Source organism: Myotis lucifugus, unplaced genomic scaffold, assembly GCF_000147115.1.
Source record: "Myotis lucifugus unplaced genomic scaffold, Myoluc2.0 scaffold_3108, whole genome shotgun sequence".
Classification (NCBI taxonomy): Eukaryota; Metazoa; Chordata; class Mammalia; order Chiroptera; family Vespertilionidae; genus Myotis; species Myotis lucifugus.
Genome location: NW_005874156.1, coordinates 1,416 through 9,920, shown reverse-complemented (window position 1 = coordinate 9,920; position 8,505 = coordinate 1,416). Strand labels below are relative to the sequence as shown.

Sequence of the window (8,505 nt, the reverse complement as noted above, 5' to 3'; positions counted from 1 at the left end):
GTGATTCTAATGTGCAGCCAAGGTTGAGAACCACTGCTTTAAAATCTTTCCCATTGCTTGTAAACGATTGGAAATTGTTTGCTGAGCAACGTTTCATCTTTCTGCAAGTTGTTTCTGAGTTTGACACGCATCTTCATCCAATAATGCTTGTCATTGTTGGTCTTCAAACTTGTGCAGTTGACCTGGACGTTCTTGGTCTTTCACATTGAAATCGTCACTTTTAAAGCGTTTAAACCAGCGTTCACAAGTATCTTGAGATGGAGCATGTTCACTATAAGCTTTCCGAAGTATATGATAATTTTTTCTTCAAAATAATGAATTAAAACTTCCCACAAATGTTCTTTTTTTTGGCATGAAATTTGACATTTTTACGTGTAAAAATATCTATGATGTTAACACCTTCAGAAAATTTGACATATGAAATTTTGAAGCTTGTTGTCAACACAACAAAATAGCAGACATATCAAATTGCATATAAATCAACATGTGCATAACTCCGCCTATTGAAAAAAATCTGCATTATTAACCGGTACACCTAGTGGACACAGCCCTGGCTGGTTTGGCTCAGTGGATAGAGCGTCGGCCTGCGGACTGAAGGGTCCTGGGTTGGATTTCAGTTGGGATTGTGGGCTCGATCTCCAGTAGGGGGCGTGCAGGAGGCAGCCGATCCATGATTCTCTCTCTCCCTCTCCCTTCCTCTCTGAAATCAATAAGAATATATTTTTAAAAAGATAGAGACACAGAGTGTGTGTGGACACAACACGCTCACACACTTGTCCTTTTTCCCGTTTGACATCCGGCTCCTTGGGTCTGGAATGAGAAGCAAAGACCCGACAAGCTCGCGGGCAGCTCCGCGGCTGGGCCCGCAGGCGGCTCAGTGAGGTTCTGGGAGGAATTCGTGTCAAGGTCAGACTGCTGTCTGGAGTTTCTGCCCCCGTCCCTGCCCCCCTCTCCCCCCAGGAACTTTCCTTCACCTTCGAAGGCAGCCCTGGTGTCTGCCTGCAGCCGGGATTGTAGTCACTTGGGCTCGAAGGTGACACTTCACTTTATGAAACCAGATGGCCCGTCGGAAGGCGCCCGCCACGTTCACCCTGGTTCCGCCCCTGCACCCCCCGCACCTGCCCCCCCCCCCCCGCACCTGAGGAGGGGGCTGGCTTCTGCCCCTTGCCCGAGTGCCCGGGGGCACTTCCCAGGGCCCCGTTAACAGCCCGTCCCAGGAGCAGTCATGGGGCAGCGGCCCTGTCTCACCCGTCTGCCTGGCAGTGGGCAGCCCGTAGGCCCAAGGTCACACGGAGGACATGACCCAGAGCCCCTCCCCCACGGTGCCTGCTGCTCCCCTCCCTCCGTGGCAGCCCGGGGACTTGGGGGACTTGGTTTCCCTCCAGGGCTGGGAGAGCTGGAAAGAGGAGGTACTGGGAGGGACAAGGACGAGGAAGGCCCGTCGCCCCGGGAAGGAGGTGTGAGGCAGGCAGGGGAGCAGGGGAGGGGGTCCTGAGAGCCCCAGCCCGGCCCTGGTGCTATCTGGCTCTGCAGGCCCCTTTCAGGGCCCCCCCCCCACATGGGGCCCTGCAGCTTCACATGCTGGGACCGAGGCACCCCCCCGCGGTCTGCTGAGGCAGAGCCCTCCCTAGACCATGGCTGTCACGGACAGGCCAGCTGTCTGCCCAGTGGGGTGGCCCCGGGGTGCTGGGGGCCCTCCCCCTCCCCCTCCCCTGGAGACCCCCCTCCAGCCCAGGCCTCCGCCCTGGAACCAGGGGCTCCCCCCTGAGTTCCATTCCCGGCAGCCTGAAGTCTCAGTGTCCCCGGGAGGCTCGGGTCACTGGGCTCCCGGGTGGTGGGATCTAAATGGTAAAAGTGGGACTGTCCTGAGGACGCCTGCATGGCTGGTCACCTGTGTCCTTCTCCCCCAAACCCTCTGGCCCTGCAGGCGAGTCCCCCACACACCCCCACCTCTACCCCGCCTGGCTCCCTGCCCCCCTCCCCGCCCCCCCTCCCGGCCCTCGCTCAGGGAAGCACGTGATCTTGCTCCCTTGGTGTCCTGGGGCCCACACCCGCCCTGGCCCCGGACGCAGCCCTCCCTCCTCTGGCCCGGCCCTGGCGGCGTGGCACCGTCCACAGCGGACGCGTGAGGCCCGGGGCAGCCCCGGACGCAGGGCCAGATGGAGGAAAACCCCCTGGTGCCCCGTAGCCAGGGTCCACGCGTCTACCCCACCCCCCGGCCCCCCTTCCCGGGGTCACCCCGAGTCACAGGCTCACTCTCTGCGGGAACGTCCTGTAGCGGCTTTAATGCTCTCGCGGGAAGATGAGGCCAATTCCAGTCTCGATGCGCGAGTGACACCCTATTTATAGCGTCTGGGGGGCTCCTTCCCGAATCGTCCCCACAGGCCCCCCAGGCCCCCACATCCTGACACGTGCAATTTGCCCGACAGGTCTGTACGCCGCCCCCGCATCCCTCCAACCAGCGGGGGACAATGACGTGGAGGCGAGGCGGGCAGGGGGCGAGGCGGGCAGGGGCGAGGCGGGCAGGGGGCGGCTGCTGTGTGTGCCCAGGCCGCCGCATGCCCGGTCCCTGGAGTCTGGCTTGGCCCAGCGTTTGGCCCAGCGCCTCCGCCTGGTAGAATCCCTGAGGTGGACCATGGGTGGGGAGGGGGTACGACCCCACCCCCTTCAGGCGGTCAGAACCCCCCACTGGCCGCAGCCGTGACCGCGGCTCTCGGACCAACAGATGCCCAGCCCCAGGCCCCGCACACCACAGGCAGGGCCGCCTGCAGCGCCCAGTGAAGAGATGGGGCCGCTGACCCTCGCCCTGTTCCCCCTCTTCCTTCAGCCCTGAGCGTGGAGGGCAGAGGTGGCGTGCCCTGCGCTCCCCACACCCTGGGGCTGGGCAGCCTGAGGGTGGAGCCAAACAGCGTGTCTGCCTCCGGCCCCTGGAGGGAGGGGCACATTCCTGCACACGCACGAGGCCTTCCAGCAGGTCTGGCGCCGCCTATGCCCCCACTTCTACACCCGCCCCCACCTCCCCTCCCCTTCAGCTTCAGGGGGGGGTGGCGGGGAGACTCCTGGAGGCTCTGCGACGGGGACCTACTGTGGGCGGGAGCGGCCCTCCTGGCTCCCTCGCCCGTGGGGCAGTGTCAGCTCCGTCCCTGGGTGCCACCACACTGTCCCCACACCGGGGCGGTCACCTCTCCCCTCCCTTCTCCCCTCCTCTCCCCGTCTCCCCACTTCCTCCACGGAGAGCAGCAGACCGGGTGTGAGGGGTCTGGGCAAAACACAGGAGCCGGCAGTGGCTCTCGGCCTTCCTGACAGAGGGCGCTGGGCCTCCCATCAGGGGATGGCGGAGGCCAGGTGCCCAGCCTGGAGTCAGCAGGTGGGGCCTCGCGGCTGGGCCCTCGGCGGGCAGGTCCGAGCGCAGGCAGCTCTGTGGGTGCTGAGGCCGGTGGCAGCAGGTCCAGGCCCGTCCCCGGGTCGCTCACGCGTGGATGGCGTTGGCTACGTCGGTGAAGACCAGCCTGCTGGGCCTCTGCACCGGGCCCTGGGCCGGGAGGGTGGTCTGCGGAGAGAGTCAGGGCATCAGGGGCCTCGGCCAAGGCCACGCGCCCTCTGGCCCGGCCGCCCCACTCCCCGCTGCTGCCCAGGCCTCCCTGCCAGCTCAGCCTAGAAACCGGGCCTGGCGCAGATGGCTCCTCCCCACGCCATGCCCAGTGGCCTGGCAGCAGCACCCGGGCCGGGGCTGGTTAATGATGCATGCGCCACGGCTCCCGGGGAGCAGGGCTCACCTCACAGCCCAGCCCAGCACAGGCCCAGTGGCGGCTGCACAGAAAGCAGCTGGCTCTGCCTGAGCGTCGACCTAGGAACCAGGAGGTCACGGCTCGATTCCTGGTCAGGGCACATGCCCAGGCTGTGGGCTCGATCCCCAGTGGGGGGTGTGCAGGAGGCAGCCGATCTTTGATGCTTCTCTCTCTCTCTCTCTCCCTTCCTCTCTGAAATCAGTAAAAATATTTAAAAAAAAGAAAAGAAAAAGAAAAAAAGGAAGCAGCTGTCACAGCTCAGGAGTCCCATGGGCCGGCGACTGCGATCTCAGCCCCATTTCTTGACCATCCCCAGGGCAACGTGTCCTGAGCGCGGTGACCGGGACTGGTGGCCAAACCAGGGCGCCTCTGGACCCCCAGCCAGGCTTGGCCTGGGTCCAGTCCCCTAATTCTGCCTCTGGTAGGGCCAGACCCCTCCCCCGCAGCCTGTGGGTCAGGGAGGAGGGATGCAAAGGGCCTCCATGGGGGGACCAGGCCTCCTCCTGCTGCTGTGGCCCTTGGGGTTTGGGTACGGCAAGCCCATGACTCCGGCAGGAAGACCGCACAGGCCCCGCCCTGTGGACGTAGGAGGCGAGACCCACCGGCCTGGGGTCTGTCTGTTACCAGGGACCCATCAGTCTACTCAGAGCTGCGCTGCCCCCGGGGACCCAACCGCCCCCACTCAGGACCACGGCTCTCCCCAGCATCTGCCCCAGGCCCCTGGGCACAGGGGGAAGGAGCGGAGATTCGCATCCGCAGAGGAGCAGACTGGGCTCTGAGTGGCCAGGGGGCTCCTTGCAGGGCCTGGCGGGTCCCCGGGCTGCCCCGGCCTGGCCTCGCACGGAGGGGTGTGGGCCACGGAGCAATTCTGCCAATTTCTCAACAAACCTGACACCCCCCCCTCCCCGCCAACAGCGCCCGCAACCTCCTGGCAGGTGCTGGAAGGTGCATGAGAAAGGAAGAGGGAGGTGGGGGAGGGGGGTCATGGACAGGCGCGGGCTGGGGAGCCGGGCAGCGCCCACCTTGCCCTGCGGGGCCTGCGCGGAGGCGGCGTCCCGGCCGTGCTCCAGCAGCTCCTGCTCCAGCTCATCTTGCTCCTCCGTGGGGTCGAAGTTGTACATGGGCATGAGCTGGTGGCGTAGCTTCTCCAGCCTGGGGGGCGGGGCGGGGAGGGAGAGGCTGCTTGGGACACGGCAGGCCCTCCCCTCCCCCCGCAGGCCCTGCCGGCTGGCCAGCTGAGCCACAGCTCACGGCCACGCGAGGAGCCTGCCGTTTCCCCTGCGCCAGCCTGGGAGGCACCGTGTCAGAGCGGCACCTGTGGGTCCCAGGGGACTGCCTAGGCCCGGCCTGTGCCACCCACAGCTGCTGGGCGGCGGGGTGGGGGGAGGGGCCCGTGCAGTTTAGCCTCAGAGCAAGCCGGGGCCACGGCCCTGGGCCACGGGGTGGCCTGGGGCAGGTTGGTTGGGAGGGTAAATCCCCCACCCTCCCCCGTTTTCTTCCCCCCCCCCCGGGGCCATCCCAGGGGCCCACCCTGCCCGGGCGGGGGGAAAAACCCAGGGGGGGGCTCCCCCCTTTTCCTGGGGAAAAAAGGGGGTTCCTTTTAAATTTTTAATACTTTCCCCCGAAACCCCCGGAGGGAAGGGGGGGGCGGTGTGGAAAGGGTCTCCCCGGGAGGGACTCTCTTTTCCCACCCACATGCCCTGGAGCCGCCCGCACTGCCCCATGGGCTGGAGTGCTGGGAGGCGGGGAGGAGTTACCTCTTCTTCTTCCTGATGTACAGGACCTGCAAGAGAAGGGCCCCTGATTAGCAGCGGCCCCGGGCAGGGGACATGCTGAGGCTGGCGAACGGGAGACCGTGGGTCCCCAAGTCCTCAGGACCCCACCCCAGGACACACGCCTCCTGCACCTGTGTCTCCCTTTGAGGGTGTGAGAGGCCGACATGCCCTGGAGGAGCAGTGCGGGCAAAGGTGGGCTCGACTGGTCTTCCCAGGCGGCTGGTAGGCCCACCGCTGCCCGCACTGCCGCGGCTCCAGGCACTGGGCGCCTGCCTGGGACTCCTCAGGGCTGAAGGGGGAGGGCATCACTTCAGCACACCCCTCCCCCCACTTTTTCCAGGCCCAGTGAGCGAAGAGGACAGGAGACAGGCCCAGTCGGCATGGCTCAGGGGTTGAGCATCGACCTATGAACCAGGAGGTCACGGTTCGATTCCTGGTCAGGGCACATGCCCAGGTTGCCGGCTCGATCCCCAGTGCGGGGCGTGCAGGAGGCAGCCAACCAATGACTCTCTCTCATCACTGATGTTTCTATCTATCTCTCTTCCTTCCCCTCTGAATTCAATAAAAACATGTTAAAAAAACAAACCTCACTGTCCAGCAGCAGCCCCCCTCCTCCAGGAAGCCCTCCAGTGGAACACAGCCTGGCTCTGACCCGTTCCTCCTGGCACCCAGCATGGCAGGGCTGAGGCTGGCATGAGGGAGAGGAAGCAGTGCTCAGGGAACATCTATGGGCCTGTCTCCTGGTGCCCAGGAGCTGTGTCCTGCCCTCCATGCCTCTGCCCGTAACCCCCCCTACCCCTCGGCTTTGGCAAGAAGGCTGTCCCCCTGGCCCTGCGATGTTCCTCCAGGACCCAGGGCGAGGGACTTCTCCCAAGGTCCTGGGATAACAATCTTCCATGGAAAATTACAAGGCCAGGTTCTAGGTCCTGCTTGGCCCCTGAAGCTGGGGTGTCTCCGGCTGTTTAACCGCATGTGGGTGCCAAGGGGAAGCGCTGGCCCTCTGCCCCGCCCGCCCTGAGACACTGCTCAGCCCGCCTCGCTCTGGGTGTCACGTCCGGCCCTCTTGCTGGCCGGCACTCACTCCCTGGCTGTGATCCAGGGCCCGTGGGGCCATATGGCAACCTGGCCTCGGACGGACCATCCACAGCCTGCGTGTCAGAGCAACGTCCTGAGCTGAGGCCACCGGAGCCTGCGAGGGGCGCGGGCAGGAGCCACCGCTGCCAGGCCGCTGGGGGACCTCAGGGGACCCGCCCTGCCTGGCCTCAGCCTGCACAATCTCCAGTGATCCCTCAGGACGCTCTGAGGTCCCTATATCGTCCCAGAGGAAAAGCTCAGACCTTCGCCCTAGCTGGTGTGGCTCAGGGGATAGAGCGTCGGCCTGCGGACCGAAGGGTCCTGGGTTCGATTCCGGTCAAGGGCAGATACCTCATTGCAGGCTCCTCCCCAGCCCGGGCCCTGGTCGGGGCTCATGCGGGAGGCAACCAATCGATGTATTTCTCTCACGTCGATGTTGCTCTCTGTCTCTCCCTCTCTCTTCCACTCTCTCTAAAAATCAGTGGAAAAATATCCTCGGGTGAGGGTTAAAGAAAAAAAAAAAAGAAAAGCTCAGACCTCCAGGTGCAGACGCCAGCGCTGGCAGTACCCTGTGCACCAGCGGGGACCCTGCAGCGCCCCCACCCCCCAGCAGCCTCCATCCTCATGTCTGCCCCTCTGCCTTTCCCGTGACGTGGGCCAGGCTCCGCCCCGAGGCCTCAGCTCTGAGGTGGCCTCCTCGGTTGTCCTGACCACCCAGCCTGGAAAGGCGCCCCCCCACCCCGAGCCCAGTCCCTGTGCGCTTCCCTGGTGCCTCCGCTTCACATCTTCCACTCTCTGTAAGAGCCAGGGCAGGACCCTGTCTCCCTGCTCCATGGGGTGCTGACGGCTGATCCAGGGCAGGTACCAGTGGATGAATGAATGAACACGCCCGGGGCCTGCGTTCGCAGAGCCTCCGCCCAGACTCCGAGACTCCTGTAGCCCCCACCCTCATCGGCCGCCTGGGCTGCTCGCTGCTCACAGAACCTCCCGCCTCCCAACTCTGCCCCCCAGGAACCTCCACCCGGAAAACACCCTCCCCCTCCTGTGTGGCCTCCGTGGCCCAGCTCAGAGCACCATGCGTTTCTCAGACCTTCTCCGGTTCTTCCGCTTGGAGGCGGCCTCTCTGGTCCCTGGGCCCCAGTGGACAGGTGCCCGGGGAGGGGGAGGACTGCATGATCGCGAACAGACAACTGTCTTCGATCAGATTCTCTACGATCCAAACCTGACCCCTCCTCCAACGGAAGGTCACGGGACAGCCCAGCCGCCCGGCTCTCACCATGGCCACGGCCAGGCCGATCACCGTGATGATCCCAAAGGACAGGAGCATCGTGCCCACGCCGGCTGCGCCGCTGCCCACACCAGGCACCCTGGTGTCGTTAAAGCTGGTGGCTTCTGGGCCGAGGGCGGTGGGCTCGGAGGCGGGCCCGTCCGTGGCGGGCTCCAGGTTAGGCTCAGAGGTGGGCGGGCGGGTGCTGAGCCAGTCCCTGGCCGACAGGAGCCTGGAATTCATGCTGACGCCGAGACTGCCTGTGGCCACTCCCTTCTGACATCAGGAGGGTCCCAGCCTGTGGCCCGGCTACGCGTGCAGGCAGCCACCTCCTTGCATAAGGGGCCTCCCTGCTTCCCTGGATGCTGGAAAGGAAAGAGTAAAAAACATGAGGCTGCGGATGGGACTGGGTGGTGAGAGGAAGCCCCCTAAGTTCTGAAGGCACCGGGGAAATGCAGGTTGGAGGACAAGGCCAAGTTCAGGGGACATCGGGACACGTGCTTTATATAGCTGCAGCTCCCAGGGGCTTGAGGACGTGAAGATGAAGCCTTGCCCCTCTTTGTGGGGGAGATGGCCATGGGGAGCGCACTCACTCGGAAGC

General features: G+C 64.4%; 1 protein-coding gene across 1 annotated transcript in view; it reads right to left on the bottom strand.

Annotated features, from left to right (window-relative positions):
• Positions 1-3,046: 3,046 nt before the first annotated feature.
• Positions 3,047-8,505, bottom strand: part of CUNH3orf18 (chromosome unknown C3orf18 homolog) — a 6,860-nt gene continuing 1,401 nt past the window's right edge. The window contains exons 2-5 of the mRNA XM_006108678.3: positions 7,914-8,269; positions 5,546-5,571; positions 4,811-4,940; positions 3,047-3,550 (exon numbers count right to left, since the gene is read on the bottom strand). Coding sequence (XP_006108740.1) covers positions 3,470-3,550; positions 4,811-4,940; positions 5,546-5,571; positions 7,914-8,147 — 471 coding nt within the window. The 5' untranslated portion in view covers positions 8,148-8,269 and the 3' untranslated portion in view covers positions 3,047-3,469. The remainder of the gene's footprint in view (positions 3,551-4,810; positions 4,941-5,545; positions 5,572-7,913; positions 8,270-8,505) is intronic.